Source organism: Monodon monoceros, unplaced genomic scaffold (genome assembly GCF_005190385.1).
Source record: "Monodon monoceros isolate NGI ecotype Baffin Bay Population unplaced genomic scaffold, NGI_Narwhal_1 Super_Scaffold_6, whole genome shotgun sequence".
In the NCBI taxonomy this organism is placed as follows: Eukaryota; Metazoa; Chordata; class Mammalia; order Artiodactyla; family Monodontidae; genus Monodon; species Monodon monoceros.
Genome location: NW_021703783.1, coordinates 56,331,768 through 56,350,071, shown reverse-complemented (window position 1 = coordinate 56,350,071; position 18,304 = coordinate 56,331,768). Strand labels below are relative to the sequence as shown.

The window sequence follows — 18,304 nt, the reverse complement described above, 5'->3', positions numbered from 1 at the left end:
GCTAATATAATTTATTATGTTTTTGACAGGAATCAAACGAAACAGCATATGTAAAAGTTCTTTGAAAATTAAATGCAGTTTATAAATATATGGTTTAATCTTAGGAACATTGTAAGATTTTACTGTTACAATATTTGTAAGTTGCACTATCAAAAAAATCTCAGTCCTATGATATAATTATCCTAGAAATAATGTAAACCAAAGTGAGTTTAACTCCCAGGTAAAATCCATGTTATTGAAACTGAAGAATAAACCTAGCATTGTAGATATTAACCTTAGAGGTTGTGCTTGCATGTGTAAAAACACTTTTAAAGATTATAGGAAAATTTTAAGGGAAAATGTGTAAAAATGGGGAAATCTTTTTATTTACAGGTTACCTAGAGATATTTAGTGCTTCAGAATATTTACTAAATATTCAGTAAATATTTAGTCCTTCCTAATTGAAACCAAGTTTTGCTGTTGTACATATAATGGCACAGTAATTTTTTAAGCCTAGATTTTGGACACTTTCAACTATTTGTTATTTCATGCATGTATATGATTTGTAAAACAGACAAAAAAGAGAAAAAAGATAAAAACTCTATGTAGAAAATAGAATTTTATAACTTAACTACATTTTACAGAATATTCCAAGAGATGTCATTGGTCATTTTATTATTTTGAAAATATTACTTATTTAAACAACTAAAAAATGTTAATGCCTGATATAATCTTCAACATTGGAAAGGATAAATTATTGAAAAATATGTAGAACAAAAATTCCATCTCAATGCTATTGATACCACTATACTGTTGAACAAGTATTATATGAGGTATTGAACATTGCACATAATTATACACTTAGGATTTGACATCGTAGCTAAACCAGTTGTTCAAGGCCACTAAAATACTGAAAGAAGATTAAGATTATTAACAGTGCAGAGGAAAAAAGAACTATAAAATCCCTTCTAACTCAAAGCTGGAAATGGTGATTTCATTCAGAAGAATGTCACAACTATTAAGAGTTTTCAGTAATTCATGACATAAAACAAGAAATCCACCTCTAATTTTTTATCTTTTCTATTACATGAATCCAATGGTGATACAGTATGTGTTTTGAACCTGCATGACAGTGTGATCTTTATTATTGTTATGTTTCAGAACTTACCCCTTAAGGGTTTCACACATGTTTGAAATTATATTAAATTTCATCACTTCAGATAGGTGGCATGACCTTTAGATTTTATACTAAGCATTACTCTGTGTTAACAACACATAGAGTATCTAAAATTAATATATTAATTGAAGGGCTGAAAAATTTAGGTGTAATAGATATTAATTGCTAAAAAGATAAAATTCAACCTTAGGTGATACTTGTTCTATGGATTATTAAATTGTTCCTCTTTACTACAAACCTATAATAAATCTATGGCTCCAGTTTCTAAAATACCTACTTTTTTTCCCCAGTGTTCAGTGACTATTAGAGTTAGAACGTTTCCTTCAATGATTTGCAAGAAGATGTAGAGGAGCGGAAAACCTCAGGAAAACATAAAGTGGTCCACAAACATTTGGCTTATGTACAGTTAGTTATATCTGCATTTCATAATGGTAAACTTAAAATATGTTCGTTTTTGAGCATCTAAGCAACGTTCGTTTGGAGAGCTGGCCTACTGCGTGAGAATACCATTTGAAAACACTTGTGTTCCATAATACAGCCAGGGAAAGACTATTCAAAATTCCCAGGTAGAACAGAGCTGTCAATACTAAAGGAAAAGCTTTGCTCAAGAAAAGAAACTTTTCATCTTGACAAATGGCACACCTGGCATCAAAGGTCATAAGAATCCATTTGAGGTATGGTTGCTTAATGGAAGATTAGATTCACACAGACACAAAGATCAACACACAGAAAGAGTTTTTAACTCTCTGCACCACCCAACATGAGATGGAGAAACAAAGAAGATGGAAAAGAAACAGTTTCTCAGCACTGATAATCATTAAGTATACATAACTGTTTTATCCAATAGGAAGCTGGACCAAAATGATGACAAAATCTATATTTACGATGTGAGGTTGCCACTTAGGAAAATTAGAGCGTTTGTACATAAATTTTGTTTAAATTCATTTTTATGTATAGAATAGACCATTCAGGAAGTAGATGAAAAAATCTATAACAGTTGAGAAATTTAGTCAGGAAATTGTCAGGAAGGATAGCGTTGAGATAAATTCTTCGAAGCCTTTCCAAAGTTTGCGTAAGTTTATAAAAAGATAAATTTTCTTTGAGCTGAAGAGAGGCTGCACAAATGCAGTGTACAACATACTATATACATATGGGGCCTCCCTATGTACATATACATATGCATACACTATCTATATGTGTTTTTTAATGTATACACAGCTTTAACTCAAAGAAAATGAGTTAGCAGTACAATAATCATTGAAAGACAATCCAAGTGCTGAAATAAGTGACACCAATCACTTAAAGGGCTATTTCACTTCTCACATTGCCCAGGACTAAGAATATAATTCCCTGTTTTAGTTTTTCTTTCATTGCATCACTGACTGTCACAGATAATCTTTGTGCTTTTGCATAATGTTAATCCCGCTGTAACATATATTCACATACAACATTGGACATTTTAAATAAGCATGCTAGAACACAGGCAGGGCCATACAACCATGCACAAAATATTCTGAATATGTTTTTTCCATACTGACTGCAATGTCAACATGCACCACTATCATATTTGGTCCTGTACAGTGAGGAATGTATAGCTGAAGCAGTCATGGCTAGTTGCACTTGCAAGAGTTTCTTTAGAGAAGAACACCCAGTAGAGAAACAAAACAGAATGAATGAAACAAAAAAAATCACCCAAAACCAAAAATTAAAAAAAAAAAATTTCCTCCCACACGTTAACACTGAAAATCTGGCCATTTTCCTCATTCCACACAAAGCAGGTCTTCTCACAGAATTCTGAGTCAAATTGTTTTTAAGAGACACACATTAGTGTCTCAGAGCTTTTCCTAACCATTGGAAAAGCTCATCTTGATAAAGCATTTTCCAGCGTACATTGGCTTCGACAGTTTCCACGGCTCTTGAGAAAGAGGCAGCAGCTACTCCATCATAGCTCTTCATGAAGTTCCTTAGCTGGAAATAGAAATATTAAAATAGTAAATAGACAGCATAAGGAATATGGTCAATAATGCTCTAATAAGTTCATATGGGGGCAGACGGTTACTAGACTTATCATAGTGGTCATTTCATAATGTATGCAAATGTCAAATCATTATATAGTATACCTGAAACTAACATAATATTGTATTTCTACTACGTTTCAATAAAAAATATAATTTAAAAATGGTAAATACACATGTCTTCAAAAGATCTCATGTCCAACACATATAAACAAGAATCTATTTGAAGAAAAGTGTCACAGTCACTACAGAAGGTATATTTAATATGTGGAGTGAGCTTAGTAATGAAATGGAATAAAACAGATTGTGTCCTCTAGGTGTAATGTAATTTCTTTTGGAACTGAAAGGAAAAAAAGAATGGACATTACAGTTTAAGTAGCTTCAAATTCAGCTTCTTGTTTCATAAATAAATATTAAAATAGACATATTTAATTTGTCTTTTCGTAATAGGTTGTTCTACTTACAAAGCTATCTAATGTAATAAATAGCCTTAAAATGAATATAAGGATTAAAGTTAACTTTTTGTGCTTAGAGACAAAATTATTCATATTCTCTAAATAAATAGTATGAGTGCCTGACACTATCTTTGATAGCAAAGAAATATCAAAATTATTGGGCGGTGGAAAAAAAAAGTAATGATGCTATGGAAACTGGATGATAAATGACACTGCAATCTCCTGAGCAACTAGATTTAGAAAGAATGAAGGAGGAATGTCGATTCATTTAGCTAGAGAATTTGAGCTTTAATTAAAAAGTTAAAATTTTTAAATGTTTTGTCATAATTTTATGGATAGAAGATTTTCTCTAGAGAGTCCACATACACTGGGAATGCTCAAGGATTTTATTTCAAGATTAAATAGTAGCAGATTTTCTCTCTGTTTGATATGTTTTAAGAAACTGTCAACCAACCAACAATTGCAATGCTAATAGACAAATGTGAAAAATCAACTTGCAACACAGAAGTGTTATACTGTGTAATTAGTGTGGGGTGTGATTCATCACATGGTGGGCACCACATGGAGAATATGCCAGGAGAGAAATGTCATCAAGCTTGACTCAGGGATAGGGAGATACGGGGGCAGGGGAGTCATTAAAATGGAGTTAATTATACCTTTCTGAATTCATCTAGAAATTGGTTCATGGGTAGCTTGGTTTGTTTATGACAGTATTACTTTGATTACATGATACTGATGGTTTTTTCCAAAGTTTATCCTGTACTTTCCTACAAAACCTGGTGCCCTGCAGCATTTGCAGTGGATAACCATATCTCAGAGCTACGTTCTTTATAAGACTTCAAATTCACTATGCTTTAATAACATACAAAATATTCAATGTATTATGTAACAAAGATTTATCAGTGCTATCCTTAAAACTGATCGGACACCTGACCAGATTTACACATACAAAAGAAAGAGGATTAAGGGAAAGACTAGAATTTATTGAAACCTTCAATATTCTAGGCACTGTGCCACACACATATACCCGTGACATGTACACATAGATAAAAAGGAAGTCTAATGAAAGCATTTGAATCATATTTTTAAACTTAACTGACTCATCCAGTGATTCATTTGTATTTATATATTTATGTTCAGATTCATTCAATCTATATTCCTAAAGCAACAAATAGTACATTTTGAATTTTGCATTTTAATTTATTACAAAAATATGTACATTACATCTGTGTATTACAGTGGCATTATTTACATAATATAGGTCAATCAGGAAAACAAATTACATCTACTTCTTTTAAACTATGTTCCACATTGTTACATATTTTCCTAGGCAGTCACTGAATGAATATGCCGGATAGTGATAAATGACCCTTTGGCAACTTTGACTCTGTGGAGTGTGCTCTTGGCCTTTTGACCTTTTGATGAGGTAGAAAGCCAGCCTGAACACATGAAGTAAAACTCTTAAGTCTTCCTCAAAGGCAAACTATGGGATTGACTATGAATGTGTTATTAAGATAGTAGGTCAGATTATCCTGCAAGAGAACTCTCAGTAGAGAGAACTCTCAGTAACTGGGGGTTCTCTAGGGATTCTTTCCTTAAATCACTATTTAAGTGCACTAAATACTTCCGTTGTGAGCTCACAGAGCTTGGGGTGACTCACATACATCTTACGAGTAGCGTATTCCAGAACACATGTGGCCCACTTTCCATAGTTGTCATAAATTGATCTTATGTCTCACATTCCTCCACAACTCTTCTGGCGAACTTGTGGTCAGAGCAGCCATCTGACTGGTCCTGGGGCATGGTCGCAGCACCTTCCAGACCCCTGCCTCACTTTAGAGGGCATGGGGTAGATGGAAGGCATTTGGCATTCCAGTCTGCTTGTTTTGGCAGCTCTTTGGTAGATGTTCTGCTGCTATTAGTTTTTATTATTATGCTTCCTAAACATTTATGCCATCTTATGCTTTTATTTGAAAATGTTGCAAGTTTAGACAGACATTTTTATAAAATAGCATTTAGTAAGATGTCAGAGTTGCTTGTGTTCCATGTTCTCCTTAGCATAAAATTTCTAGACATGTTTGTTAATTTCTCTATTAAAAAATATTTTAGTATTTAGTACTCTTGATTTAGGATACTCTAGACCTTAAACATCACAAAATAATTTGTAAAGTGCAGCACACAATATACTCTTAGTAACTATATAAGTGAATTGAATTAGCTATTGCCCGATTATGAGGTTTATATTTTCAACATTAAAACTGTAAATGGGATGTCTGTAACGCACAGGATCTATGTTCTTTTACAACAGTGTTGTATATAAGGTTCAAGAGGCCAAAATAATGAGTGCTGAAGAGGATTGCTGAGCAGGCATTAGTATGGAAAAATGGCAAGGGCCTCTGAGGTTCCATGAGGTTGTACTTCCATTCGTTTAAAATTAAGGAGGTGATGTACTGTTTCATGGAGAAATATTGTTCAAATTGCTAGAGCTATGTAATTAGAAGGAAATTGCCAGTTTCAGGTACTAGAATGTAGTTTTGGGGAAGGGACCATAGAACAATGTAAGTGTCTCTGCTGAATGCCCCTAAAGTTGATGGGGATCATTACAATCTCAAATTAGTTTTCAGAATTCATAAAGATGCCGATTCACTTTTGATCTATAAACTTTTGAAAATAAGAATATGCTATATCCAAAGGGAGCGTATTGGTTTTTCTGCTTACGAGGCTCATTGGTTATGGGAAAATGAGACTGAAACTTCCTCAGTTCCTTTATATTTATGGAAGGGGGTTATCGGCAATACAAATTAACCCCCTTCCCACCCAACAATAGTGGGCCACAATCCTACAGTCGATGATTAGGTAATAAAAGTATGGAAAAGCCTCAGGCAGCAGTTGGTAAACTGGAAAGTCAGTGCAAGCATCTGTGTCATGAAGGGATTCATCACTCAGGCTACAGAGAGCCTGTATTGTGAAGTTAGTTAGCTGCTTTGCAGATAATGGAATAAAAGCCACAGTTGAGTTTCAGTTTTCAAATGGCACCTTTCATTATAGGGGTATCTTGGAACATTTCAAATGGCAATTAAGTGTAAAAACTTAAATATGTTAAGTGAAATATGTAAAGCAAAATGGCCATCATATGATAAAATCAATTTAAATGTCCATTTAACACATGTTTTTCCATGAGCTGGGTATTATACTGAAGCAAGGAAGACATGAAAGATAGAGTTAGAGAACAGAAGAGGGAGAGAGAACAGGAGAGAGGCAAGGGGAGAGGAAGACGGCAGAAGGAAGGGAGCTAAAAGGAGGGAAGGGGAGAGGGGAGGAGAGGAGAGATCTTTCACTTCTGTGTTCACTTCAATGACTGCACAGGTTGTCACTAAACGAGTCTTTCATTTCGATTATTGAATGTAAAATCAAAGAATTAAAACTACTTCATTTAAATACATAAACTCATTAGCTTAATTGTTCTTTCTTTCTCTTTCCTATGGATATGAAAGAATTCCTTCCCTTTTAGCTTCCTTTATTAAAAATAAAAAATATAGTAAAGGGCTTCCCTGGTGGCGCAGTGGTTGAGAGTCCGCCTGCCGATGCAGGGGACACAGGTTCGTGCCCCGGTCCGGGAAGATCCCACGTGCCGCGGAGCGGCTGGGCCCGTGAGCCACGGCCGCTGAGCCTGTGCGTCTGGAGCCTGTGCTCCGCAATGGGATAGGCCACAACAGTGAGAGGCCCACATACCGCAAAAAAAAAAAAAAAAAATATATATATATATATATATATATATATATAGTAAAACATGTGCTAGGGCTTTCAAATTCTTCAGCATTGGGAACACACATAGGGATAAAAATAGAATTTCAAATCATTACAATCAGAGACTTAGCTTAGCTTAGCTCATGGTGTGAAAGAATCCAAGTGAGTGCGTGGGGGATGACCAAACAAAATTGGACAATCCTGCTCAATGGGATGAGCTCTGGGTCACAGCATTGGGCATTCTGTCAGTGAAAACTGAGGAAACTGATTCTCAATGCCAAATCTCAGCTATATTTTATAATGGAGTTGAGCAGCAGACTAAAAAGCAATATGTTTGAAGCCCAACTCATTTTAATCAGTCAAATATTTTGCTCCTTCCTCCTACCTACTTATCCCACCCCCCATTTCATGCCCCTAAGATGTGAATTAATGGTCACAAAACTAGCTGGTTTAAATTTCCAGAGACATAAAACAGAGAAAAAAGAAAATGTTAGTTACTCTGCAAACTGGACACTAGTCCTTAAAAAATAAGTTCAGTTTCATCAATGAAATTCACTTGTGATTGTATCCAGCAGAATTTTAAACGAACTATTAATATCAATATATGTTGCCAGATACACTTCCATCCAAATGTATGAATTTATTCCATTTAACAAACCAAATAGCATGAAGCATTATTACCATATCCAATTATCATTCTTTGTGTAGAACGGACCACAAAGTAATGAATCTCAACTTCTGTACCTCAAGAGCAACCTTGGTCCTCTGTATCCAAATACTGAGTCATTGTGACAGGATAGTTTTTTTGTTCCAAGGATCCCAAACTGGGTTCACAGAATCAATAGAGGGGTAGCTGATTGGATCAAAGATTTCTGGAGTGTATTTGGAGTCTCCCAACTTGAGAATCATTGCATTCAAGCACCTCTCACGGGAATTTAATATTAAATACTAATATGTTAGAAATACCTTTGCAAATAATGAATGGCGTAAAGTCTTTAGCATGGGTATGTGTGTGTGCGTGTGTGCGCGCGCATGCGCTTCAAAGGAATGGGTATGACTTTATTGGAAAGAAATGTTTGAAGTAAATGTATAATTTCATATGTTTATAAAAGAAAGGCATTAGAACTCATCTTAAAATATTTACCTCTTTCAGTTCACCTTCAGTATTAAGAAATTCTGTAACTCCACTGATAAGTTTGGAATTCAAAAACAATGCTTCTCCATACCTTGAAAGATTAAAAAAAGTCTTAATGTTAAAGCAGGCAGTAAATTAGGAAATACTACTATGCATATTTTTTTAAGAATCCTTCTCAAGGGCTCCAAGTGACCTGTGTTGTCTTAGTGCCATTCAAGGCCATTTCCCTAGGGAGTCAGGGAGGTGCAAAGAGCTGTGGCTATGGGATGCCATCAAATGCATCCTGATTTGGCGCACAGTGTTTCAAAGAGGTCTAAAGAGAGCCCTCCAAAATTATATTTAGGAATTACTATTATATGTCCAATAAAAAGCCAGAGAAAGAAACATTTTAAAACTTTCAATTTTACTTTTTTTTTTTAGGCCGCACCCCGTGGCTTGCAGGATCTTAGTTCCCTGACCAGGGATCGAACACTGCAGTGGAAGCACAGAGTCCCAGCCACTGGACTGGCAGGGAATTCCCTGAAAGTTTTAATTTTAAAGCAACCTCGATCACTGTAAGGAAGAAGGATCTTACAAAAAGAAATAGAACTGCAGGGAAAACTTGGGTATTAGCAGTAAGTCACACAGATCGTTTGGTCTGGTCAGTCAGAATTGACATCGGCATTATCCTTTTTCATTCCTAGAAACTGAGCCAAATTTCTCAAAACATCAGCATTTTCTCATGTGAGTTTTAAAATAAAACATCAAATTGTTCACTTGAATGTCATCATCTTTGTACCACAAGCATAATTACTTGACTCATGACCCAAGGCAAAGAACACTATGTATCAGTGAGTTGGAAAGATTTCTCATTTCATTTATTGTCTACTGTGTTAAAGGTACCTATCACAGGTTATCATACTCTTTGAAATAAAAAAAGCACACTAGACTAAATGGAGGCAGGATCAAGATGGCTGTGTAGAAAGACCCTGAACTCACCTCCTCCTATGACATGCCCATAATACAACTATATAAAGAACTTGAGAACAAATTATGTATCCATTCATGATAAAATCCCTCAACAAATTGGTATAAAGGGAACATACATAAACATAATAAAGGTCATATATGACAAGCCCACAGTTAACAGCATACTCAATGGTGAAAAATGAAAGCATTTCCTCTGAGATCAGGAACAAGTCAAGGATGCCCATTTTCGCTACTTTTATTCAACATAGTATTGGAAGTTTTTGCCACAGCAAACAGACAAGACAAAGAAATAAAAAGAATCCAAAGTGGAAAGGAAGCAGTAAAACTTTCACTGTTTGCCGATGACATTATACTATATGGAAAACCCTAAAGACTCCACAAAAACAAACAAACAAAACCTATTAGGCTAAATGAATTCAATAAAGTTGCAAAAACAAAATTAATATACAGAAATCAGCTGCATTTCTATACACTAATACTGAATTATCAGAAAGAAAAGTCAAGAAAACAACTCCATTTACAACTGCATCAAAAAGAATAAAATATCTGGGAATAAATTTAACCAAGGAACATGAAAGACCAGGTACTCTGAAAACTATGAAACTGATGAAAGAAGTTAAATGCAACATAATTAAATGGAAAGATATACAGTGCTATGTATCAGAAGAATTAATACTGTTAAAATGTGCATACTATCTAAAGCAATCTACAGATCCAGTGCAATCCCCATCAAAATACCAAAGGCATTTTTCACAGAATTAGAACAAATAATCCTAAAATCTGTGTGGAACCACAAAAGACCTTGAATTGTCAAAGCAATCTTGAGAAAGAAGAACAACACTAGAGGTATCACACACTCTAACCTCAAACTATACCACAAAGGTATAGTAATAAAAACATATGGTACTGGCACAAAAGCAGACACGTGGATCAGTGGAAAAGAAATAAATCCATGCACATCTGGTCAATTAATTTGTGACAAAGGCAGCAAGAATATACAATGGGGGAAAACCAGTCTCTTGAATAAATAGTATTGGAAAACTAGACAACTATATATAAAAGAATGAAAGTGGACTATGTTCTTATACCATATACAAAAATAAATTCAAAATGGATTAAAGACTTAAATCTAAGAGCTGAAACCATAAAACTCTTAGAAGAAAACATACACTCTTTGACATAAGTCTTGGCAATATTTTTTGGATGTGTTTCCTCATGCAGGGTCAACAAAAGCAAAAATAAACAAATAGGGCCACATCAAACTAAAAAGCTTTGGCACAGAAAAGGAAATCATCAACAAATGAATAGGCAATCTACTGAATGGGAGAAGATATTTGCAAATGATATGCTTATGAGATAATATCCAAAATACATAAAGAACTCATAAAACTCAATATAAAAAAAACCCATTTAAAAAATGGGCAGAGGACTTGAATAGACATTCTTCCACAGAAGACATACAGATGGCCAACAGGTACAAGAAAACATGCTCAACATTGCTAATCATCAGGGAAATGCAAATCAAAACCACAATGAGATATCACTTCACACCTGTCAGAATGACTATCAACAAAAAATAAAGAAATACCAAGTGTTGGTGAGTACATGGAGAAAAGGGAACCCTCATGCACTGTTGGTGGCAATTTAAATTGGTACAGCCTCTATGGAAAACAGTATGGAGGTTCCTCAAAAAAATGAGAAAACAGACCTATCATACGATCCAGCAATTCCACTCATGCGTATTTTTCCAAAGAAAACAAAAACACTAATTGGAAAAGATATAAGCACCCTTGTGTTCACTGTGGCATTATTTACAATAGCCAAGAAATGGAAGCAGCCTAAGTGTCTATTAACAGATGAAAGGATAAAGAAGATGTGGCATTTATATATACAATGGGATATGACTCAGACAAAAAAAAACAAAACAAAACAAGGAATCTTGCCATTTATAACAAGGATGGACCTAGAGGGTATTATGCTACCTGAAATAAGTCAGATAGAGCAAAACAAATATTGTATGTTTTCAGTTATATGTGGAATCTAAGAAAAAAACAAATGAAAAAATATAACAAAGCAGAAACAGAGCCACAGATACAGAGAACTAGTGGTTGTCAGAGGGGAGGAGGGTGGAGTGAAGTGAAGGGGATTAAGAGGTACAAATACGATTTATAGGGCTTCCCTGGTGGCACAGTGGTTGAGAGTCCGCCTGCCGATGCAGGGGATGCGGGTTCGTGCCCTGGTCCGGGAAGATCCCATATGCCGCGGAGCGGCTGGGCCCGTGAGCCATGGCCGCTGAGCCTGCGCATCCGGAGCCTGTGCTCCGCAGCAGGAGAGGCCACAACAGTGAGAGTTCCGCGTACCGCAAGAAAAAAAAAAAAAAGAGGTACAAATACTAGTTATAAAATACATAAGTCACATGGATATAATGTACAGCACAGGGAATGTCAATAATAATTTAATAACATTGTATGGTGTGTAATTTATAAAACTATGGAATCACTATGTTTTACACCTGAACTGTATTGTAAATGAACTACATTTCAATAAAAAAAAAACAGAAAAACTAAAAGTACTCTAAAGATAAGATTATGAGTTTTTGAAAGCAGAGGTCCAGTCATCACTACAAGAGGTTTTCTAATGCTGTTCTTACCTGTGGGAACTTAAGTAATTCTAACATTGAACTATTCCATGGGAAAAGTTATATCAATAAAATAAAATAAATCAACATTAAATAATAATATAAGTAATCATTAGTGATCAATATGTGGTTACAGAAATGGCCTACTCTACAGGAATAAGAATAATTCTTCAAAGAGTGTTTTGCTTATACTTTGCTTGCAGTTATGTGAAGAAGAAAAAGGCACAATCCTTTCCTTGAAGGTAATTACTGTGTAGTACTGTAAACAGATCATTCCCCGTTATTGTGGCTAACTGTGGTGAAAATAAAATTATACAGTGTTCAGAGAAATTCTCTTTAGCTGCGGGGTCTTCAGAAAGGCTTCCAGGAGATGATGCCAGATTAAGTATGGAGTAGTTCCAAATATCAAGGAAGAAAGTAATTTTAGGCAGAGAGCCAACATAAACAAAGGCAAGGAGGTGTGAAACAACATGGTGTATGCCGACGACTACATGCATTTGGTATTGAGTGTATAAATTGTGAGGCTGAGGATAATAGCATAAGAGGTAGAAGGGTTAGGAAGAGAGGAACTTAGATTTTCAGTGTGGCACAGAGTATTGAAGGTTTTACAGCAGGAAAATATCATTTTTGCTTTTCAGAGAGATTCTTGGGACAAAGGGAAGAGGTATGTGTGGGAGTGTGTGTGTGAGATTGTGTATGTGTGTGTATGTGTGAGTGTGTGTGTGAGTGTGTATGTGTGTGTGTGAGTGTGTGTATGTGTGTGGTGCTGGTGGTGGTAGATGTAAATATAAAGGCAGGAGACAGAAGGCTATTGTTAAGAGTACTGGCAAGAGATAAGAACCTTCACTAGGGCAGTGGTAGCAGGAAAGAAAGGAAGAATTCAAGAAACATGAAACATTTAGGAATTGTTAAATTATAAGACCTCAAGCCTAATTGTTACATATGTCAAGGGAAAGGGAGAACCATATGTAGATTTCCAGGTGCCTGGCTTGAGCAATTGGTGGATGACCACATATTTACTGAGAAAAGGAAGATAAAAGGAAAATGACGATCTACCCCAGTAGGGGATCTCAACAAGAAACTGTCTATCATAGGGTGAAGCTTAGGTGAAATGCCTGAGTTAGAGATGTAGATTTGGGAATGATTCAAGCCACGAGATTTGATGGCAACTAAAACTAGGGAGAATCTGCAGGGCAGGAAGCAAGGAGAACCTTGGACAGTTTCCCCATGAACTTTCACGTTCAAGATTTCCCCATGAACTTTCAGGTTTCAGGTTCTACTCCTCGACAGAGGAGTAGAAGATGAAGGAGACAATCCTATTTGTTAGGATAAACGCTGCCCTGTCTGTAGAAATGCTGAAGCGTCAATCTTTCTACCTTTTTTTTTTTTTAAGTAACAGACTTTAGTTTTAGAGCAGTTTTAGGTTTACAGAAAAATTGAGCGTAAAGTTGAGTTTCTAAATACCTCTTCCTCCCTCTTCAGAGTTTTCCCTGTTATTAATGTTCAGTTAATAAAACAAAGAGGTCATTAGACTGAGGTGGTTTTAATGCTGTCTCAATCTTTCTACGTTTTGATTAGAGATCATGGACTGTCAGTGAAACAAAACAGGCATATCAGGAACCAAACATTTTTTGGTAGGGACTATAAACTATATATGTATTACACTGAACTCTGATCTACAAAACCACTCCCTAAAGAAACTGTTTATTTGGTAGATATCTGATACTTTTTAAAGTGAAATACTTGTTTATATATATATTAATTCTACCTTGTGTCTGACTATTCATTATACTATGTGCATGACAGCAAAGCAAGCTCTAATCTTTCAAACATTCCAATTTCTGAGCTGAAAATACTAGGGAAAAAAATGTGCTTTCTAGGAATATCAGTGCTTTCTAACAATGAAATATTTTTTAGACAGAAATATGTTTTAATATGACATAGCCATTCAAATTGAACTCATTATACAAGGTCAACCAATAAAAATGTGCTTTTAAAAAATAAAGTTTATACACCAGTTTTTAAGAGATAGAACGGTAGGTATGTTGTCTGGGGACATTTAAGTTGGAGAACATGCAGCATTTACATGCTCTATGATGAATTTAATTTTAAAATACCATAGAGATTATCAGAGTAATAAATTAACATTTATTATAATATATTTAAATACGTAACGAAATATTTTCCAAAATTGAGGCTGAATTCTCAACATGAAGCAAGATGGCTCAGGAATAAATTCTACTGCAACTAGAATTATAAAGCCATTCAAATATTCCTTCTCGATATCATGGTTTTATTTCAGGTGTTTTATGATATTTATATTTTTAAAAGAATTTAGACAATTCTACAGAAGTAATTAAAGTTTTCTTGTTATAATACCATTACATATGATTCATAAATCATTTTTTTCTACAACACACTCAGGATATAGGGTTTTAATGATGATTCCTTCAACCTAAGACAGTCTGATAGATCTTCCAGGAAAGCTGCAATGCTAAACCTTTTCACTCTGCACATTTCCATATATAATTGTGGTTATCAATCTTTAATAAATGAATAATGTTATAGAACTGTTAAATTAATTCTGAGTTTCACAAGAGTGGCAACACCCATCTTGGATGACTACTTCAAAATCTAATTCTATTATCTGGACCTTGGTTCTACCACAAAAAGTAGGGCTTTTATCTCTCATATGTCACCTTTGATTTACTCACTCCAGTATGAATGATTGAAATCTTATTTTTACCTGGTATTTAATATCTTCCATTTATCTCTAAAAAATTTCCAGGCAAGGTCTCGGCCATGTGGATTTCGAGCTACATGGATTATCACATCAATTGCATCTTGATCCAGCACCACTTCAGAATTCAGTGATAGATTTAGAAGCCTTTAAGAATAGAATTGTGGGGAAATTTTTAGTCCAATAACAAAGATTTCTTATAAAATTACCAAAAGTACATGATTTAATTTATCACAGTCTTCAACGAATAGTCCAGTGTAAACTTTACTAAAAAAATTTTATCAATAGAACAATTTTGTTTTTATAAAAGGAGGAAGATCAAATTCATAGTATTGTAATTAATATATTAATCAAAGTCAGAACAATCTTGTGGGTGGAGAAATCATAGTTTTGGTTTGATGATGCAAACTCACTTTAAAAATTCTTTTTAATAAATGCTTCTTTTTATAGTGAAATATTGTCTTACATATATATGAAAAAACATATAATTAGTTAGAAACTAAGGTATACCTTTCAAATCAACAAGCTTTAGTCATATTAATATGGCGGTTTTCCTTAGCTCTAGAAAGATAAATTTTAGAGTAACTAGCATGTATTTAAGGAAATAAAAACAAGTTCAGTACAGTCTGATTAACAGAGAATACTCTCATTACATGAATTTTAAAAATTAATTGACCCACCTATTTAATAAATTCCTGTCATCACTGCAAGTTAAGGCTTCCAGTAATATTTTCTTCTCAGAAACGGCCGTGGTGGAGTGGAATTTCATCCATATGAATTCCCAGACATCCTCATCTAGTAGTGAAACTCCTGTACAGTAGACGATGTCTCTAACGTTTAGTGGTATTCTAAAGAAGCAACCCATGGTGGTTTTCCGTTAATTAAAAGCTTCATAGTATTGAAAATAAAGACAGATGCTGCTCTACTAGTCAGTTTTTAAAAAGATGGTTTTGTTAATTAGATTTACCTGAAAGAGAATAATGCTATATAGTAACAATATTCAAAAATATTCCCAACTAAATGAATAAAATAATGTATTTTATTTAAAGATAGTTTTGAATGAAATTTTTTCCACTCTTGAAACTATGTAAACAAGAATCAACAAGAACAACAAGAACATAAAGCCTTAAAAAAATAGAAACAGGTGCCTTATATTTCCACCAACATTCATATATTTATCAATCAAAAATTTTGCTCTCAGAATTGTTAGACCCAAGAACCACGAGAAAGCACTGGATGAAGAGACTGACTAATCTGGATAAAACAGAAACATCTCCTAAATTCTTAGACAATTTTTTCTAAAATTATTTTTCTCAAATAGCTCTCCAAATTTTGGAACCTAGAAGATTACTAATATAGATAATAAACAGATAAAACATAAGTAGTAAATTTTGAGAAAGTAAATGTTACAGTGGGAAACTGTTACTCGATTTAATTAATCTTGGCTATTTATAAGCTGCAATTCTCATGCGTACTCCGCCGTGGCATTTTTTACTAAATATTGTTTTCACGTTTTGATATATACCCCACATTTAAAAAAACTGTTCTCTTAAAGAACACTCCAATATCTTAAAAAATTAAAAATGCATTTCTGCTTTGTATAATATCTAGTAATCTATTATTAAAATTTCTCATTTATAATTTGAATGTGGTTAATAATAAGAAATGTTTTCTCTGGATAACAAGATGAGACAATCCCTTTTAAATATTTAAGACTTTGATGGTTAAAACATTGCTTTGGTGAATGGAGTATTTGGAAAACAGGAGGAAGCGTCTGAATGACTACCAATAAGATGATCTTCATCTTATTCTGTTAAGCAGCTAAGTAGGTCTACAATCAGGATATTGAAGATTGTGTATCAGGATACCAAATGTGTAGAGCTGTTAGTACTATCATACAAAATTCACAGTTCCCAGAAATGGCTAAAAGTATATTATTCTGTCTCTTCCTACCAATAATTAAAATGTTTGGAGAATAGTTACTTTAATCTTGCTGACTGAAGCTTTTTTTCCTTTATGGTATTTGAAGGCAAGCCTTTTGTTTGTTTGATTGATTTGTTTTGTTTTTGAAGAAACAAAAGGAATATAGACATCAGAAGAAACCAGAAAAGAGCTTCACTTCTTTATCCTGTCTTCCCTCTCAGCCCTGGAATCCCTTGATGAAAGTACCCATAATAGTCTTCCCAGTGGGTGGTGAAACCTTCTTCTCCCTGCTCTGTTTATGACCAGCTTGCCACACGGCACATCTGAAATCACTAGGGAAAACATTGCCACCATATGTTGAAGAGTCTGTCAGTCCTGATAGATACAACATAATATTACAAAAATGCATCCATCTTTACTAACTGCAGTAAGTTAAAAGTTTAAAATCTTCCTTTAAATCAAGAGCTAGAAAAGAGGATGATTTTTTTCCCTCCAAATATTACAGGCTACAAGGCACAACACTGTATTATTATTGTCATGATTTTGGCCAAGAGATCACTATAAAAATTTGCAAAAACTAACAAGAAAATGTCTACTTAAATCATCAAATCATAGATCAATGCATATTAGACCTAATAGTAACAGCTTACGTTCTAAAAAAAATTCCTTAAGCAGTTAATATATCAGAGTTCAGGGATAGAGCCCACTGAATGAGGTCTGTTACTGCGTATGAAACCAGTCTCCAATATCAAGCAGAAAGACATATGGAAATATAGAAAAGGCAAAAAAAGAAAGAAGAAAAAGGAAAAAGAAAAAGGCAGATATTAAACTATGTTCCTTAGAAATAACTTGTGTCATATACTATAGTCATTAGCAACAATCCATATTTTTGCAGTTCAGTAGTTGCTCCTGGCTGATGCTGAACTGTGTAAAATGCATACACAAATGAATAAATGGGTTGGTCAGTGCAAAGTCCTGGACACCGGCTAAAGGGGCATCAGAGGTAGAAAATACCACTTTTGCACAATACTACATTCCAGGTTACCTGTCTTATTTTATTTCATCTATACGATAATATCATGATATCTGTATTATAAACTTCATTTTGCAGGAGAGCAAACTGTTCTGAGAGAGGATATTTTGCACTATAACAACAATATAGTAAGTTGAGAATCAGGATGGGCTATACATGAATGTCTTTCCTATTTCTATCAGCTTAGACATAGCTAATGACGATGAACATAAGATATTAAGATTTCTGTTAGTAGTAATCATCAGTAATTATCACTGAATGCTGATTTTTGTTGTTCCATAAAACGCTATCTTATAGAAAGTAAGAACAACCAAACCCTGGATCTAACTAGTAGGCTGCAGAGTAATACCAGTGCATCCAAGCTATAATTCCCTTAGTGCTGAACTGGCCACAGATGTCACTTTTACCTTGTGTTTTTCATTACTTTTTTTTAAGTCCATAGTTTAATCAGTCATCTCTTTTTTTTTTTTTTTTTTTTTTTTTTGCGGTACGC

General features: G+C 34.3%; 1 protein-coding gene across 1 annotated transcript in view; it reads right to left on the bottom strand.

Annotated features, from left to right (window-relative positions):
• Positions 1 to 584: 584 nt before the first annotated feature.
• TRHDE (thyrotropin releasing hormone degrading enzyme) overlaps positions 585 to 18,304 on the bottom strand; it is a 385,919-nt gene continuing 368,199 nt past the window's right edge. The window contains exons 16-19 of the mRNA XM_029205012.1: positions 15,536 to 15,703; positions 14,862 to 15,002; positions 8,518 to 8,599; positions 585 to 3,124 (exon numbers count right to left, since the gene is read on the bottom strand). Of these exons, the coding sequence (XP_029060845.1) occupies positions 2,981 to 3,124; positions 8,518 to 8,599; positions 14,862 to 15,002; positions 15,536 to 15,703 (535 nt within the window). The 3' untranslated portion in view covers positions 585 to 2,980. The remainder of the gene's footprint in view (positions 3,125 to 8,517; positions 8,600 to 14,861; positions 15,003 to 15,535; positions 15,704 to 18,304) is intronic.